General features: G+C 39.9%; 1 protein-coding gene across 5 annotated transcripts in view; it reads left to right on the top strand.

Annotated features, from left to right (window-relative positions):
* The first annotated feature begins 1,359 nt into the window (after positions 1-1,359).
* The window catches only part of ccm2l (CCM2 like scaffold protein), a 118,350-nt gene continuing 100,864 nt past the window's right edge, over positions 1,360-18,845 (top strand). For 3 of the 5 annotated variants that reach the window (XR_015759560.1, XR_015759561.1, XM_043710493.2), the window contains exons 1-2: positions 1,360-1,632; positions 12,569-12,742. Coding sequence is in view for 3 of the 5 variants with exons in the window: in XM_043710493.2 (XP_043566428.1) it covers positions 1,603-1,632; positions 12,569-12,742 (204 nt within the window). In the remaining 2 variants the exon portion in view is untranslated. Of the gene's footprint in view, positions 1,633-12,568; positions 12,743-14,392; positions 14,515-18,845 lie in introns of those variants that run through there. The other 2 variants (XM_087994852.1, XM_043710494.2) reach the window with 2 other exon arrangements.

Here is an 18,845-nt window from a genome sequence, read left to right as displayed (position 1 = left end):
CCTCCTGTGGCATGGTGACCCTCAGATTACTACCAGGTGTCTCTTTCTCTCAGAGCAGCCCTATGGACTGGTAAGACAATGGCAATATCATTTACATATATTAACATAGAACATAGAACATTACAGTGCAGTACAGGCCCTTCAGCCCACAATATTGCATCGATCTGTGGAACCAATCTGAAGCTCATCTAACCTACACTATTCCATTTTCATCCATATGCTTTTTCCAATGACTATTTAAATGGCCTTAAAATTGGCAAGTCTACTACTGTCTCTTTGAGAAAAGTAACTACCTCTGACATCTGTGCGATATCTATCATCCCTCGATTTAAATCTATGTCCCCTCGTGCTAGCCATCACCATCCGAGGAAAAAGGCTCTCATTGTCCACCCTATCTAACCCTCTGATTATCTTATATGTCTCAATTAAGTCACCCCTCAACCTTAAAAAAAATATGCAGCACTTTTCACTGGGAACAGCATTGTGCACACTCTCAAAATCAAAAAGCAAATTAACAATTAATCTCTGTTTTCTGCTCTCTACCTGATTTCTAATCTATTGTGCCATATATCCTTGAATAATATGCACCATAATTCAGAGGAGCCAATAGGGCAATTTACTTGGGTCCTTTTGAAAATCCAGATCCCCAATGCCTGTACATACCAACCAAATCATCTTTGACTTATCTAATTCCTGAACATCTTGCCAACTCCTCTCTTGGTTTTGAAACAGTTGCTATTTTTAAAAATATATCTCTGGATTCATTTTGGTCACTTGGATACATACTTGAAGGAAGCAAGTTTCCCAGAAATGGGTGTTAGAATGTAAAAATATGTAACAGTTAAACTTTTATTTAATCAACGGGGGGGTGGGGGGGGATCAAACCATTCAATTATGGCAATCATTCATGAAATGGCAGGCATCTAGAACTTGAATTTTAAATTGTGGTTTTAATAATGTGACACAAAATGTTTGTGATTATATTTATGCAAATGTATCACTGTTAATTTGGTAGGAAGAAAGAATTTTGATGAATATAAAATATGTTGAGGATAGAATAAACCACCACAAAAATCTCAGTCAAAATATAAATGTTATATTGTGAAATGGAAAGGATCACAAATGTTCTATTTATAACTGTGAAGTTAATACAATAATGTTGGTCTGAAAATGGCTGATATTGAAATCATTTCCTGCTCTATTTTGCGTCATGGCAATGAAACAATGATAGTTTGCCAACAGGAGGTACTGATAGGACACATCCACAGGAACTGACTGTATAGTGACTTAAGGAAATCAGTGCAGTGTTTAAGATTGGGCATATATCAACATGTCACTAATTTATGGAATGCTGTCAAATGATAGTCAGTGTTCAGATAAAAATCAAAATGCAATTTTGGATGCACCTAACAATGGATACAGTCTAATATTTGGTGGAGTTTGATAGGCTGATGTATATTGTTATCACTCCCAGGAGAGGAAGAACTGTTAAAAGTTTACATCAGAACTTATTTGGTGGAGTCAACCAAGAGTTTCCTGCATGTAGCAGCATAAGAACAAAGCAAAAAGAAATCAGAAGTTCAGAGCAGATGTGAAAACACCATGGATGTAGAGATCAAGAAGGGAAAGAAGGTAAAAAAAATCTATAATTTGACATTAATCTTTCATAAATTCCACCTAGACTAGTTGTAACATCAAAATCGTAAATCTGTTGTATGCCACACGTAAATGCAGTATTTGTAGGTATATACACCCATAGTTTCCTTTAGGGAAACTTACATTCATCACAGAGTACAAGCTTTTCAAAGCTCTTTCTGAACTGTAAATTAAAAAATATTAATTCACTGAGAAAATTTAATGTGTCATGTTAATTCAATGTTATAAATTTTGCCATAGAAGGCTAAAAATCTGCCATAGCTACATTTATGTTTATCTGTTGGTTTCTTTATACAGACAATTGTTTGCAATATTTAAGAAGGGCCTGAGATTTCAGTCACTAGAAATCAAATTTACATGCAATTATTTGGTGTAAGCAGCCTGTGTTATTGGTTTAAGAATCTGCTCTATACAGCAAGCATTCCCATTGTCTGTCACTGAAATGGGACATTAGCAAACAATGGAAATGATGATAGAAGTTTCATTTTTCTACTTCTTCATATTGGTGATTATTTAGCACATACTGCTTTGCGTTGTTCTGCCTATTCTATTTTGTACATGTTATAATAAAGTTCTGATTTTCCACTGCTTAAGATTTACAACATAACTTTCTTGATGAAATGAAAGGTTCTCACTATATTTAAAGTAAATAATATTCAATAGTGTTGGCTTCTGCATAAGCCTTCAGCATCCAGTGTCCCAGAAGAGAGTATGCAAGAAATTGGACTTTTTGGTGTTTATATTTATTGCTGTGAGTGTCTTTAGAGGGCAAAATAGCCTGAGTGAAAACACATGCATGTGCACATTTGTGGATCAAATTATCCCAGATTAGTGAGGGCATTAGCATGTGCGCAGAGTTAATGTCTGGCAGAAGTAGGCAGAGCAGACAAATTATCAACAGATAACACTGATTTGATATTTGAAACTTAATATTCCAGCTAATGCCCTCCCTTATCCTCAGACAGCTGAATGCATGTCCAACAACTGGGGAGGCCCACCAACGCTCATTAAAAGGATCACCAAAAATCTACAGATTTCCTTTGGCTGTTGCTATGATTTAACAAGTGTTTTGTGATTCATGCATTTGTATCTAATTGCAAAACTCTGCAAGAAAATAAACAGAGAGTTTAGTGGGATATGGTGAAGGACAATTTACTATAATCAGAAATGGATATTTTAAAACACAGCATTACATACAGAATTAACAGAGGAGCAGGACAAGTTTCTGCAAAGTGGAGGAGAATAAGAGCAAGCACAAAGTCATATCCCCCAAATTATTCAGTTTGTGATTTTCCTATCTACTCTTATCTACTCTTCTGTTAGAATGTTGTCATAGAAATACATCAGATGCTGTACCTCAAGTGCAAGCTCAATGCAAAATGTGGACTAAATGGCCAGTAGCCATGAAAGTGACTGTGGTAATGAAATTACATGCATTTGGCTCCTTCCAGACTTCTGTGGAAGATATTTGCAACATGTCAAGCACTATTGAAGAAGCAAATGAGGCTTTCTATTCTGGCAGCAAAAATGATCCTGCCCAGATTTTGCTGCAGTGCTATGCCAGTTGCAATTGAGCCATCATGGTGGCCAAAGGGTGTATTGGAATTTTCTCAGACTCTGAAATCGTTAAAGTGATAACCTTTACTGTGACAGTGGCTATATTTTATTTGGAATAGGCAAGACATAACACATGCTAATATTTGAGCAAGTGTATCAAAGTGCCATAGTTTTACCATGGCACTTTGGGTAGATCACCAATGATCACCACATAAATGTTCCCAAATGTCATGATACCAGTTGATGCTGTATATAAAACATTGCTAAAATGAGACACAAAGCAAAAGCTTTTTGTCCTGCACTTATGAGACCTGTTGCATAAGAAACCAACGTGGAAAGACAATATATTGGGGAGGTGATGGTCTAGTGGTACGATCATCAGATTGTTAATCCAGAGACGCTGATAATATTCTGAATCTGGCATTTGAATCTGGGAAGATGGTGGAATTTGAATTGAAGAGTCTAATGATGACTATGAAAATATTGTCAATTGTTAGGGTAAAGAAACTATCAAGTTCACTAGCGCCCTTAAGGGAAAATAAATGCAAAGTGGTTGACTCTGAATTCCCTCTGGCCAATGGGGTGGGCAATAAATACTGGCCTGGCCGTGACACCCTCATCTTGTGAATGAATTTTAAAAGGCAGCAAAGAAAGAGAGTGCTGATTGATTGGACCATGATTACAGAAGCAATGGTTGACTGCTAATTTAATTAGCTGATTTGCCTGAAACCAGGCAAGTAGACTCCAAGTGGTCAGGGTATCACCTTGGAGAAAGCAATGGAGATTGAAATTCTTCATAATCCATTCCTCAATGGAAGAAGTATGCAAAGTGTTGACAAATTCCTTTCTGCTTCAGAGACAAGGGTCCTCTGTGTATATATATATATATATATAGTGTTCAATGTAAATGAATTACACTGAGAGCCAATGGTGATCTTAAATATGTTTTCAGTGTAACTCATAACACAATCAGAATTATTTTTAGTAAACATTGTCCAAAAATGTGGTCGTGGATATAGGGTGTTCAGGCTTCTGGTGCCTACTGTGGAAGGTCAAAGAACTATGTTGTTTGATAGTCTGCCAGTCAATGGAATGTATGACCTACATACTGCACTGCAGAAAATCACTTAAGGCTACATAGATAGCACCTTCCAAACTGATGGCCCTATCATCTAGGAGGACAAGGGCAGATGTGTAGAACAGAGAGATAAATAGCTCCCAGAGGATGGTAAAAATAATTGCATCTGATCTCTAGCCAAGGTATTTGGATGCCAAAGCCATTATGTTTTCACTGCTTGGTATGGGAATGCTGACTGACTCCCTGTACCAGGATGGAATGTTAGAAACTAGTTTCTTGAAAGATTGATGTGGTTTGGGCACAGATTCTTCAATGACCGGTTTCATCATTGATACATCCAAATGATAGCTAGGCAATGATTAGGTTAACTTTTAAATGCATTTTCATTTGCACACTTGCTGCTACTGAGCATTGGTGAAGAGTGGATGTTTGTGTAAGTGGTCGGAAGTGAGGACTGCAGATGCTAGAGATCAGAGTCAAGATTAGAGTGGTGCTGGAAAAGAACAGCAGGTCAGGCAGCATCCAAGGAGCAGGAAAATTGTGTTTGTGTAAGTGGTGCCAATCAAGCAGGCTGCTTTGTCCTGGATGGTGTAAAATGTTTTAGAGTCATAGTGTTTTTACACATGGAAGAAGTCCTTTGGTCTATTGTGTATGTGCTGGTCAACAAATATCCATCTGTTCTAATCCATTTTCCAGCACTTTATATTATGGAGTTTCAAGTGCTCATCTAAGTACTTCTTAAATGTCTTGAGGGTTCCAGTCTCTGACATCCTTTCAGGCAGTGAGCTCCAGAAACCCACAATCCTTGGGTGAAAACACTTTCCTCAAATACTCTCTAAACCCCCTGCTCCTTACTTTGACACCATAACCCCCGGCTATTGCCTTCTCTACCAAGGGGAAATGTTTCTCCCTGTCGAAGCTCCTTAGAATTTTATGCAACTCAATCAGATCCCCCGTCAGCCTTCTCTCTTTCAAGGAAAACAACCTCAGCCTATCTACCCTCTCTTCATAGCTGAATCATTTCAGCCCAGAAAATAACCTGGTGAATATCTTCTGTCTTCTGCAGTGCAATCACATCTTTTTGATAACATGGAGACCAGAACTACACATAGCACTCCACATAGCATGTGGGCGGCACGGTGGCACAGTGGTTAGCACTGCTGCCTCACAGCGCCTGAGACCCGGGTTCAATTCCCGCCTCAGGCGACTGACTGTATGGAGTTTGCACGTTCTCCCCGTGTCTGCGTGGGTTTCCTCCGGGTGCTCCGGTTTCCTCCCACAGTCCAAAGATGTGCAGGGTCAGGTGAATTGGCCATGCTAAACTGCCCGTAGTGTTAGGTAAGGGGTAAATGTAGGGGTATGGGTGGGTTTCGCTTTGGCGGGTCGGTGTGGACTTGTTGGGCCGAAGGGCCTGTTTCCACACTGTAATGTAATCTAATCTAATCTAAATTGCCCGTAGTGTTAGGTAAGGGGTAAATGTAGGGGTATGGGTGGGTTGCGCTTCGGCGGGTCGGTGTGGACTTGTTGGGCCGAAGGGCCTGTTTCCACACTGTAATGTAATCTAATCTAATCTAATTGTGGCTTAATTATTTTTATCATAACATCAACACATCAACAGCATTAGTCACCACTTCCAGGACTTGAAAAACCCAACTGCTAGAAGAAAGCAAGAGTTACCAGATCCAGGAAGCAAATTCTGATGGGCCAGGAGTTACAAATGTGTTACTCTTAGTCTCCCAAACAACCTGCTGCAATTCTCCCACTCACAATCTCCATTCACCCTTCTTGGCATCTCACTTTCCCTATGAGTTCAATCCCTTCATCTGTAATCTCTCTCCTTCATGATCTCTATCTGCCCATAATCTTTCATTCTCCCAATGAGTACCTGATGCCCATATCTTCACATCATTTCATTCCCCTCTGCTCTGTCTTGCCTCTCCATTATTTCTTCTACCTTGGCTTGGAGATGCCGGTGTTTGACTGAGGTGGACAAGTTAAAAATCACATAACACCAGATTATAGTCCAATAGGTTTATTTTTCTTTCTTTTACCTTCTTTCCTCACTATTCCATAGCTCCTTGAAAGTAGAGTCGCAGGTAGATAGGATAGTGAAGAAGGCGTTTGGTATGCTTTCCTTTATTGGTCAGAGTATTGATTACAGGAGTTGGGAGGTCATGTTGCAGCTGTACAGGACCTTGGTTAGACCACTGTTGGAATATTACGTGCAATTCTGGTCTCCTTCCTATCGGAAAGATGTTGTGAAACTTGAAAGGGTTCAGAAATGATTTACAAGGATATTGCCAGGGTTGGAGGATTTGAGCTATAGGGAGAGGCTTAGCAGGCTGTAGCTGAGGGGTGACCTTATAGAGGTTTACAAAATCATGAGGGGTATGGATAGGGTAAATAGGCAAAGTCTTTTCCCCGGGGTCAGGGAGTCCAGAACTAGAGGGCATAGGTTTAGGGTGAGAGGGGAAAGATATAAAAGAGACTTAAGGGGCAACGTTTTCATGCAGAGGGTGGTACGTGTATGGAATGAGCTGCCAGAGGATGTGGTGGAGGCTGGTACAATTGCAGCATTTAAGAGGCATTTGGATGGGTATATGAATAGGAAGGGTTTGGAGGGATATGGGCCGGGTGCTGGCAGGTGGGACTAGATTGGGTTGAGATATCTGGTCGGCATGGACGGGTTGGATCAAAGGGTCTGTTTCCATGCTGTACATCTCTATGACTCTGTGACTCTAATGATTGGTCTCTGGCACAAAACCTTAGTTCAATACTAAAATGACAAATTCTCACTGAAAACTACTGATGAGGAAACAAGGAACTGTGTTGACAATGAACACTGAAACATATTTTTGGGGCAAATAGATAGAATGTCACTCTGCATCTCAGGGTGCTCACTGTGAGTGTTTGAAGTGAAAGGTGATGCAGCCTTAGCTCCTCCACGTCATGAACAGAAAGCTACCTAGTTTCATTCTCTATTTTCCAAAAACAGAATAGCAAATCATACACAGAAGTGCCCAAGTTTTTTTGAAACATTGATGTATGTTGCTGTAAGTTCCAGAGAGGAAGAAACATGAATAGTTCAGGTCGGAACTCATTTGGTGGAGTCAGCTAAGTGTTTCCTGCATGTAAATGCATGACTTTAAGCTAGTAAGAAAGCTTAGGAGTTCAGAAAAAACGTGAAAACACAAGATTTTTTTTAACAAAGGGAAGAAGGTAGCAGATTTAATAACTTGATATTAGTCATTTAGAAAATGCCAAAAGTAGTTAGTTGTAAATTTATTAATCTCCAAATTTAATCCATTTAAAGCATAATTCAGATTTAAATGTGATTGCGGTTTTGATCAGGAAAGCGTTAATCAACTTTGAGGGATGTTAGATATTTTGAGTTCTTTTCAGAAATTTGAACAGAATATTAAAGCTTTGGAGGAAAAAACAATTGGTAAAATGATGATCATATATTGTGTTGTTTTCCTGTAACAGTTAAACTAGCTACACAAGTGCCTTGTTCGAGTCAGGTGAATATTTTATTTGTGTAACTTATAAGGAAAGGTGAAATTTGCATTTTTTAATTTCACTTTAAATCAATGCATATTTTATTAATAATGAGTGAATGATTGGTTTTCTGCTATCAGTTACAATATAAAATAATGTAATTTCACATGTTACATCTCTGATGGTGTTTGCACTTCAACTCGAGCTACCTATTCACAAATGTATTTAATTTCACATCTTTTTATATTCTTCCACTTCATATGCTTATATTTTTAAAAGGTGAGGGGGTCTCCGTCTTAGTAATCATTGCGGTTAAGCATTTAATGGCTCCAATAATGCTCTGGGATGCAAACATTTCTTTAATGTTCTCATTTTATAAAGTAAAAACAATGATATTTTCTGGTGTATTTGCCTTTCCATAGTGCTTACTCATTGTTTGGTTCTGTGTTAACATTGCAGAAAGATATTCATTCCTCAAACTTTGAGATTTACTGCATCTCTGATTTGCAACTCTTAGATTGTACCAATTCCAGGTTATAAAGCGAAACAATTAACTGGAGTTAAGATGCAGACCACTTATAATCTAATTGAATGGAATTTTGAACCACGAAAATCACAACACATTGGAAAGCAAGCTTCAATTGGTTAAAGCCCGCACTGAACTGTAGCAAGCAATGTTATATGTTAACGACTTAGAAAAATGTATTGTCAACTTAACTATTAACTATGTTAATAGCTCTATCACATCAATACTAATACAGCATTTACAATTCAATTGTTGGTCCCTACATCTTCCAGGATTCCTGAAACTTGCTCTTGAAAGCAAGACAGAATACAACAGCAAACGAGGAACTGAAGGCACTGCAGTGAGGTTTGTAAATACCAGAACCTCAGAACTAATTTCGTGCCTGCCTTGTGAAAGGCTGTGCAGAGAGTTAATTTGAAACTTTGGAGAGATGTGTCTGGTCTCCATTTTGGATCTCTGATCTATCAGATCAGTGTGAAGAGTACTTTTATGGTGTAGTTTGGACCTAGGATGAGGTAAAGATAAAAACAAAAGTACCAGCAAGACCAGCACCAGCACAAGGACCATGAAACTATCATTGCCTGATGTGAAATCCCATCTAATTCTCTAATGTCCTTGACCCAGTCTGGTCTACATGTGGCTCTAGGCACACAGTAATGTTGCTGACTCCGAACAGCTCTTTGAAATGGCCTAACTCACCACTCGGTTAGGGATGAGCAACAAGCACTGGCCTTGTTAATAACACCCATATCCCATGAAAGAATAAAACTAAGTATAATAAGCAGGAGCAGAAACAGCCTGCTGCTCAGGTACCAGGTGATCAGCAGTAACATGCACATTGTAGAAGGCCTTATAGAATCTATAGGTAGAGAAGCACCAGTTTCTCAGAAAGCTCAGCAACTTGCATAGGATGTGGCAGATATTATACTAAGTTGGAAATGGCTGTGGAAACAAGTCCCACTGCTAGATGAACCTAAGGTTATGCTTTGCCAGTTGGTCTCAAAGTCAACACCATCCTGAACTTCATTGCCTCTGGATCTTTCCAAATCTCTGTCAGATTTTGCAAGCTCTAGCAGTGGCCAAGAAATGGATAAGGCAGCCAATTATGTCAATTATGATTCTAGTCAGAATGAGCAGGTACCTGAATTGACAACTGGATCTGACTTCACACATTTGATGAGTGTTACTGATTATAGTTAAGCCTCCCCCAGCTTGCCCAGGAGTATCTTCAACTGCAAGGGTTTCCATGCCATCAGCCATAAAAAATAAGTTTATGCTGGTATTGTAAGATTCCTGAGCATGTGCCATGTACTTTTATCCTCTAGTGGTGCACCTTCTCTAATCCTTTGCTATACCAAAGCAGATTTGTCCCAGACCAGGCATACCCATTGAACCTGACCAAAGAGGCACAGGAAAACCAGATGACAGGTAGATGTGTCATTGACCAAGGTATTTGGAGGCTTCTCTAAAGAAAAACAGCTAGGATCTCCAGAATGGTTGACCATGATGAACCTTATCCAATTATGCAGCACAGCGAGGGGTTGACCTGAAAGAGGAACAAAGCACAGAGCACAAAAAGCATTTCAAGGAGGAGGTGGTAGAACATAATGTCACCAGGACACTAGTAGCAGCTCACATCACTCACCCAGATGTTTTACTGTCAACAAGCTCATTTTGACTGCACCACTCCAAAAGTATAGACCATTTTTACCAAACTTAACCCGGTTCAGTAAACAACCAAGCATCCCTTTCACAACCGCACCAATCACCCACTTCCAACCTTATATCGGACATTGTCAGTGCTATACCAATAATCACAATTTCCTGGGAGCAACCAGAAATGGGTAAGGTGGGAAGGTGGTGGTTAGAAATAATAAGTACCTCAAAAATAGAAAAGAAACATGTCAATCTAGCATTGTGTATCTATGGGCAAAGCTTTACTCTTTAGTCCCTCTTCCTAGCACTTCTATCTGGCATGGGACAGTTCTACACTTCATCAGAGAGAGGTTGCTCAGATTCCTGCTGTGACATATTCTTGGTCATCATCCTCTGGGTGTCGGAGTCTATGAGAGCCCTGGCAAAGGTTGCTGCTCCTGGACTCGGGCAGGAGGAGACTCAGCTAACAGGTCAGGGAACAGTCTGTCTTCCACTGACTAAGAGGGACAACTGTCAGAAATGGAAACACTTTGAGTCAACATCCCTCTGATAAACCATCTGTGCTTCCCTGCTGGCAATGAGCTAGACGGTATCTAACTACAGATCAATGTTGAGATGAATGGCCAAGACTCAGGCATTCTAAGGAGGCATTAAAAATGGCCAAGTCACTCATGAAGGCCTACATGCCATTGTTCAATCAGAGCATTTGATGCTTCATGTAGTTGGTCATTCATTCTGTGGACAAAGACATCATCACATGCAGCCTATATGCTGAAGCCAGACTCCTCCAGTCTCCCTGCAAGTATGCACAGTGGGGCTGAAACATACAGGACGTGACACATTCTTTGCTGGTGTGAGGGATGCCTGGATGGTGTTGAAGGGAGTTAAGAGTACTCAGTTTGTGGGAGGTGGTGAGCAGTGCACAGGGTTGTGAGCTGGGATGCTCAGTGGACGTAGAGCACAGATGCATGCTCACTGCTGTGAAGTTCTTCTACATCCTCACATATTTTTTTCTAGTGCTGTGTGCCCTAATGGACAGTTCTAATTACTGCTGCACTAACGCCTGAGAAAAGAAAGTGTACTTCATCCTCACTAACTCAAACACAAGTCAGCAACAGATGCTATTCCTTCTGTCCAACCCCAGTGTGAAAGGACACATTAAAATGGGTTCACACCAGTAAAATGTTTGGGGAAGCACTGATCTATGCGAACATTTAACACATTATTGTCAAAGGGCTGCACTGTTGGGGATGCTATTCATTGATAAGAAATCCAGACCCTACTACCTGTTCATGAGAATGCTCAGAACCTCTGACAGCATTGATGGTGAGAAAGCTTTTTATACCTTCTGGTTAATCAGTTTAATCAGTTTAACTTTCTACAGGCATCTTGTTAGTTCTTCCTATGTGCAAAATAGCCTTTCAACTAAAAATACTTCTCGTGTAATTCATTACAAATGAAACACTTCTCAATGTTTGGATAGATCTAATAAGATGCTGTCAAAATGGGTGGCACGGTGGCACAGTGGTTAGCACTGCTGCCTCACAGTGCCAGAGACCCGGGTTCAATTCCCGCCTCAGGCGACTGACTGTATGGAGTTTGCACGTTCTCCCCGTGTCTGCGTGGGTTTCCTCCGGGTGCTCCGGTTTCCTCCCACAGTCCAAAGATGTGCAGGGTCAGGTGAATTGGCCATACTAAATTGCCCGTAGTGTTAGGTAAGGGGTAAATGTAGGGGTATGGGAGGGTTTCGCTTCGGCGGGTCGGTGTGGACTTGTTGGGCCGAAGGGCCTGTTTCCACACTGTAATCTAATCTAATCTAAAATGTTATTTCCCCGTCATACACTTAGATTGTTAATGTACCTCGGGCTAATGCTTGTGGATCATCTTTCTATCTGTAGATTTTGAAAAAGTTGAAAAAATGTTCAGGTTTTATATGAAAGTTGCATAGCAAAAACAGTTGACGTAGATCAAATGCGCAATGAATAATCAGTAGTTGTGTGGCGACTAATATTATAGTTGCGCCACTTTTCCAAGAGGTGAATATTAGAATTTATACTTTTAATGTCAGTAAAAATGAGAAGTATTCTTTCTGCTGTCTGTGTTGTAGATTTATTCGCATGAATTTGTTCCATTGCTATAGTTCATGTATTATAACGATTCATGTTTGTACAAAAAGCTGACATTTTTAAGCACATTTTATTAAAGAGAGTGGTTAGCATGTGAAATAGTTTTGTCACAAATTTGTTCAAACAGAGCCTATAAATTCTTTAACAAGATAAACAGATAATCATTCAAAAAAAAAACAGGAATAATGAAGGATTGAGTGCTGAAGGAGAAAAGGAAGCAAATATGGATGCAGGGAAAGGGAGAATGGAGCAACAGCTCCTGTAATGAAGCCTGTACTGAAAAACTGCCAAATTGCCTGGGTTTAACTACAATATTCTATTATTTCAGGGTACCTTGCTTGTAACTGTGTGCTGTTTTTATTTCTGAACTATTAATCACATTTTCAGGGAGTGTCGGGAAAGATACTCAACAAATTGTATGGAAGTAATTACTTCAAAAGTTATATTTATGATTTTCTATGTGATTTTCAGGGATTTGTGTCTCCGATTAAGAGGCTGGTATTTCCTAAAGCTGACAAGAACAGGAGACAGCAGGACAGAAGCAGCGTATACAGGAGACCTCTCCATTCCATCCCACTCTTCCCTCCAGATTACCTGATAGATCCTGAGATCCTGCTACACGACTATCTTGAGAAAGAGGTCAAAGTAGGTTCAGTTTCATAATCTAAAATCACTAGGTATATCATGTACAAAATAAATTACTAATTAATTCAGAAACTGCAAAACTTGGTAATAATTATGACAGGTTATGAGAAAAAGACAAGAATTGCAATTAAAAACAACAAATGCTGGAGATCACAGCAGGTCAGGCAGCATCCATGGAGGGAAAGCAAGCTAACGTTTTGAGCCTAGATTCAAAATTGTAGCTTGCTCTCCCTCCAGGGAAGCTGCCTGACCAATTTTGATCTCCAGCATTTGTTGTTTTCAGTACAGATTCCAGCATCTGCAGTAATTTGCTCCTACAATGATTGGGATTAAAGTGGATAGCTCCATTTGAAGAGTTAACTCTTGCAAAGACTTGTTGGACTGAATGGCCTCTTTCTGTCTGATTTTAATAAGGAAATTAAATCTGTGCAGTTAATATTACAAATGGCGACCAGAATTCTTTGATACACAATGCAAACACTGTTACTATTGTCTCTAATTCTGGTTGTGAGGACATAGAATGCTGTACCAGACCAGTGCTGGGGAGTAAAATCCAGATGCAATCGGTAAATTGATAAAATATATGAATTATGGGGTTAGGATTGGTGGGAAACTGTCAGGGAACTAAGTCAGTCATCAACATCAAATGGTAAAACTTTGTAAATCTTTTATTTTCTATTTTCTGTTAATAAAAATGTTAAAAATGATAAGCTGAAAAATGTAAGGAATATGGCACTGTTTGCTACTACATGATGTTTTATGTAATAGAATATAAAATTGAAATCTGTGGTTTCTGTTGGAATGTAAGGTGTAGATTTTACAGTGAAGTGTGGTACCTGGTGGAGTTTGCTGGTGAGAGGATGTTGCATGTTATGTAATTTGCTATCGAAATATCTGGCACATGGTGTGGCTTTCTTATGTCAAATGTGGTATGTGCTGGAATTTGCTACTGTAAAGAAGGGCATATGGTGAGAATTATTGCTGAAAGTTGCAGTGTGTTGAAATATTTGCAACTTAGCTTTGCCTCAAATTCAGACCAATTCACAAAATGAAATCCCTGACAAATGTACATCATGTTGGTCTCACTGAAGAAATATTTCAATTTAATATAAAATTTCAAGGCAAGAACAGCAAAAGTGAAAAATGAATATTTCTCCTCTGTGTGTACCATGGAGAAAGACATGAAGATTTAGGAATTTAGGGAAGTTACTGGTGATATCTTGGGGACAGTATATATCACAGTAGAGGAGTTGTTGGATGTATTACAATGTATGAAGGTGGATAAATCTCCTGGTCCTGATCAGATATATCCAAGAACACTGCAAGAGGCTAGAGAACAAATTTCAGGGGCCCTTGCTGATATTTTTGTATCATCATTAGTAATGGGTGAGGACCCAGAAGACTGGAGGGTAATGAATGTTGTGCCATTATTCAAGAAGGGCTGCAAAGAAAAGTCTGGGAACTATAGATCAGTAAGCCTAACATCTGTGGTGGGTAAGTTAATTGAGAAGATTCTGAGAGATAAGATATACAGAGGAACCTCAATTATCTGAATACCAATTATCCGAAAATTGGATTAGGCTCGAGGTCCCGACAGAAACATTACATCAAAGACATGTGTCCAGCACTGATCGTATTTTTTGTTTCCAGTGATTAAAAGTGCTGCCGAGAACAGTCCTGGACATTTCGAGACGGTGCCTGAACTCCCAACCTCCTCTCTCTCTTCCCACATTTTCCCTGATTTCTACACAAAGGTGTACCCCCTTCCCCAGGTAATCCCTCCAACATTGTCCTATACAGGGCAAAAGTGGAACCTGTCAAAAAGTTGCAGTAAGAAGGTGTGAATGTATGTGTTATTTGGAGACTCACCACCCGAAAGGCAGTAGCAGGAGCAGCAGACTTGTTGTAGGTGTCCTGTTCCGCTGCCCTGGAGAGGGGGCGGGAGCACATGGGGGTGGGGGGGGTGGGCAAACTGGGGGGTACGTTGGAGTGGGGGTGGGGTGGGTGGGGGAGTTGGTGTTGCGGGCAGGCAGGGTGGGCGGGAGTGGTGTTGGACGGGATTGGGAGGTGGGCGGGGGCGGGTGAAGGGCAGTGTTAGATGGAGTTGGGGGCGGGCAGGGTAGTGGTCTTGGACAGAATTGGGAGCTGGAGGGTGGTGTTGGGGCTGGCGGGGGTCCACGGGCCGCTGTTTTGGACAGGGTTTGGGTGCAGGCAGGAGGGTGGTGTTGGACAGGGTTGGGGGAGCGGTTTTGAGTGGAGTTGGGGGGCAGGTGGGGTGGCAGTGTTGGATGGGATTGCGGCGGGTGGAGGGCTGTGTTGGGAGCGTGAGGTGGGGTGGTGTTGGGCAGGGTCGGGGCGCGAGGATGGGGGCTAACGCACGGTGTGCTGCTGCCTAGTCTGAACAGGGAGCAGACTTAATAGAAAACTGAGTCCCAGAGGAAAGGCATTGAATCGATTAACCGAATAATCAATTATCTGCATGCAATAGTGTCCGCCCATCTCATTCAGATAATCGAGGTTCCCCTGTACATGCATTTGGAAAGACAGGGTTTGATTAGGAGTAGTCAGCATGGCTTTGTAAATGGGAGATCATGCCTCACAAGTTTGTTAGAGTCCTTAGATAAATTTGACGAGGACAGGGCAGTACACATAGTCAACATGGATTTCAGTAAGGTCTTTGATAAGGTTCCACATGGTAGGCTGCTCTGGAATGTTAGATCACTTGGAATCCAGGGAGACCTGACAAATCGGTTACAAAATTGCCTTTATGGTTGGAAGCAGAGGGTAATAGTGGAAGGATGTCTGTCAGACTGAAGGCCTGTGACTAGTGAAGTGCCTCAGGGGTCAGTGCTGGGCCCATTACTGTTTGTTATCTATATCAATGATTTGGATGAGAATGTACAAGGCATGATTAGTAAGTTTGCTGATGACACTAAAATAGGAGGTATTGTGGACAGTGAGGAAGGGTATCCAAAATTGCAGGAGGACCTTGATCAGCTGGGGAAGTGAACTGAGAAATGGCAAATGGAGTTTAATATAGAAAAGTGTGAGGTCTTGCACTTTGGAGGTAGGAGTTTCATGGTGAATGGTAGGGACTTAAGGAGTGTAGTGGAACAGATAGATCTTGGAGTTCAGGTTCACAGTTCTCTGAAAGTGGAATCACAGTGAGACAGGGTAGTGAAGTAGGTTTTTGGCACACTGGCCTTCATCAGTTAGGGCACTGAGTGCAGAAGTTGGGAAGTTATGTTGCAGTTATACAGGACATTGGTGAGGCTGCACTTGGAGTATTGTGTTCAGTTTTGGTCAGCTTGTTATAGGAAGGATGTTATTAAACTGGAAAGAGTGCAGAAGAAATTTACAAGGATGTTGCCTAGACTCAAGGGTCTGAGTTATAGGGAGAGGTTGGACACGTTAGAACATTTTTCTTTAGAGCACAGGAGACTGAGTGTGGGGGGATTTATAGAGGTGTATAAGATCATGAGAGGCATGGAAAGGGTGAATGCCCTCAGTCCTTTTCCCAGGGTTGGGAATTGAGGACTAGAGGGCATCAATTTAAGGTTAGAGGGGAAAGAATAAAAGGGAACCTGGGAGGCAACTTTTGTACACAGAGAGTGCTCCGCATATGGAATGAGATGCCAGGGGAAGTGGTTGAGGCGGGTACATTAACACCATTTAAAAGGCATTTGGACAAATACATGGATAGGAAAGGATTAGAAGGATATGGGCCAAATGCAGGCAAGTGGGGCTAGGTTTGGTTGGTTGGACATTTTGGTCAGCATGGAGCAGTTTGAGTCAAAGAGCCTGTTTCTGTGCTGTAGGATTCGATGACTCTATAATTGAAATTGCCTGTGACATTTAATGAGATTTAATGACTGACAGTGTCGTAAACATTAAGGAAGTAGTTACCAAGAAATCTATGGGTTTTTTGGGGGATTGTATTTGCTATTTGAAGAGTGTTTGATCAAAATATATGATCCATGTTTAGCACAAGTGACTCTGGGTTAAAAATAAGTTGTATATATTATTGTTCATTGTATTAATGTTCTAGGTTGTTTGATCATCTTGAATCTTGTGGTTATGTTCACTCAACAATTGCCTGGTCTAATCTTAAAAATAAAGATTATTAATCCCTAACCAGATCACAACGTAATTTGGTGATCTCATCCAAGATCGAAGCATAAAGTTGGTGTCTGGTCTGAGATCCTAATGAATAGATGTAGTATTGAATCAAATACTTACTTTTGAAGAAGTATTCTGAACAGCTGTGTGGTATTTTAATTAACCTAAAATGCCTTAGGAGTGATTTCTGGCTATGAACTATAGAACTGAAAACAAATTGCTGTGATATAGCTGTAGTGTGTGAGCAACAGGCTTTGTGACAGAAAAAAATAAAGAACTGAATACACCAGAAAGCAACAACATCATTTTCACTGTGCCACAGACATTTTTAGACAGTCAGTTTATTTACATTCAACTTTTAGAATGATGTTGTGCAACAGACAAACCACATGCAGTGTGTTCAAACGTAAAGTAACTGATTGCATTTTATTCATAAATTATAAAAGAAATATTAGACATCATTATAATCTTAACAGAAGTATGCAGAATTTACAGCACAGAAACCAGCTATTTATCTTTCTCAGTGTTTATGCTCCTCATGAATCTCCTCCAGATGCCCTTCTCATAGTCAATAATCATTTTCACTGTGTTTTCATGGACATTTTAACCTTTTTGTGTGTTTGATGATAATATGGTGAGACAAAGTGCAGAGAGCATTGTTTCTGTTTATAGCAATAAATTCTATATCGTTGGTTCATAAAAGAAAAAATTGCTCTCACTCTTAAAACTTCCCTCTTTTTGTATTGTGGTGAATGGCTGACTGAATTTTAATTGTTCCAAAAATTGCAGGATTTTCATGAAGAGAATAATGAGACACTTCTTTACTAAATATTTTCGCAGGCAAGAATATTAAAGGATATCTTGATTGTTATTTGTCAATATGTTAACAGATGATTAAAAGCAGACAGCACGAGCTTGCGATAGTTATCTTAAAACAAGGACTGGCACAAAAACAACCTGGGCTGCAGTTCAAGCTGTAAAGTCACTGCAAGAGTGGACCATTTTAAATATGCTCCCATTAGTAGGTTTTTTGCCACCTTTCTAAAATATAATTTTGTTCAATGGGACTTGCATTATCAACCTGTTTTATAGTCAAATCAACATTGTTATGCCAGAGTAGACCAGAGGTTAAAACAGTTAACAATTCCAGGAAGGAATCAGCTGCATCTCACTGTGAACGGATAACTGAAATTGATTTATTTAGACAGGAAATTGTGTTCCTCATAGGCGGCATTTTGTTTTTTGTTTCATTTGTTCTTTCATGGAGATCAGCTTACCAATATTACATAAATTGTCAAACTCAGCAAGATAAATAGGGAAGATCACATGTTGTTTGTCCCACTACGTCAACCTTCCTATCACCACTAAAAATGTTGCAAGTATGACAGCTATGTAAAACTTCACTTATATATTAACATCACAATTAAAACATCTGAGCAAAAATATTTTATTTACATGGACTTCAGATGATTGAAGTAGTTTTCCAGCAAATCTTAAATTAGCATTAGAAAATTCATTTTCTTGTTTTTAAATATAATTTGCAGCATGTGTTATGATTCTATCAGTGGCAATAGTAAACAAAAACTGCTAAATCCCTTTCAGAGAACAAACTGTGAACAGTAATCTTGACCAAATCCCATAATATAGTAAAACAATATATGTTACAGATAGCAGAAGTGATTGCAAGATACTAATCTATGAATTCATTCAGTGATGCTGCTCTTGTGGTGTCAAGAACCATTCCTCAGGATTACAATTCACTGTTCCCTTAACATTTTAAGCTTAATTGTGCAAGACATAACTCTCACCAAGTGAGACTTTGCATAGTGGGATGGCATTTCCTGTATAGTTTTGCTCAGAGAAATGTGCAATCAGTAACCCAACATAACTGTGCTGCTTAATTACATACTTTCTCCATACTTTGAATTCTTTTCTGCCTGTCTATCAATTCTTGCACTCAAATGCATTTTAGTTCATTATTATG

The sequence above is a fragment of the Chiloscyllium plagiosum genome, unplaced genomic scaffold (genome assembly GCF_037043375.1).
Source record: "Chiloscyllium plagiosum isolate Xiang-an unplaced genomic scaffold, Cpla_swu_hap1 HiC_scaffold_15, whole genome shotgun sequence".
Taxonomy (NCBI): Eukaryota; Metazoa; Chordata; class Chondrichthyes; order Orectolobiformes; family Hemiscylliidae; genus Chiloscyllium; species Chiloscyllium plagiosum.
This window is presented reverse-complemented; position numbering and strand designations above follow the sequence as displayed.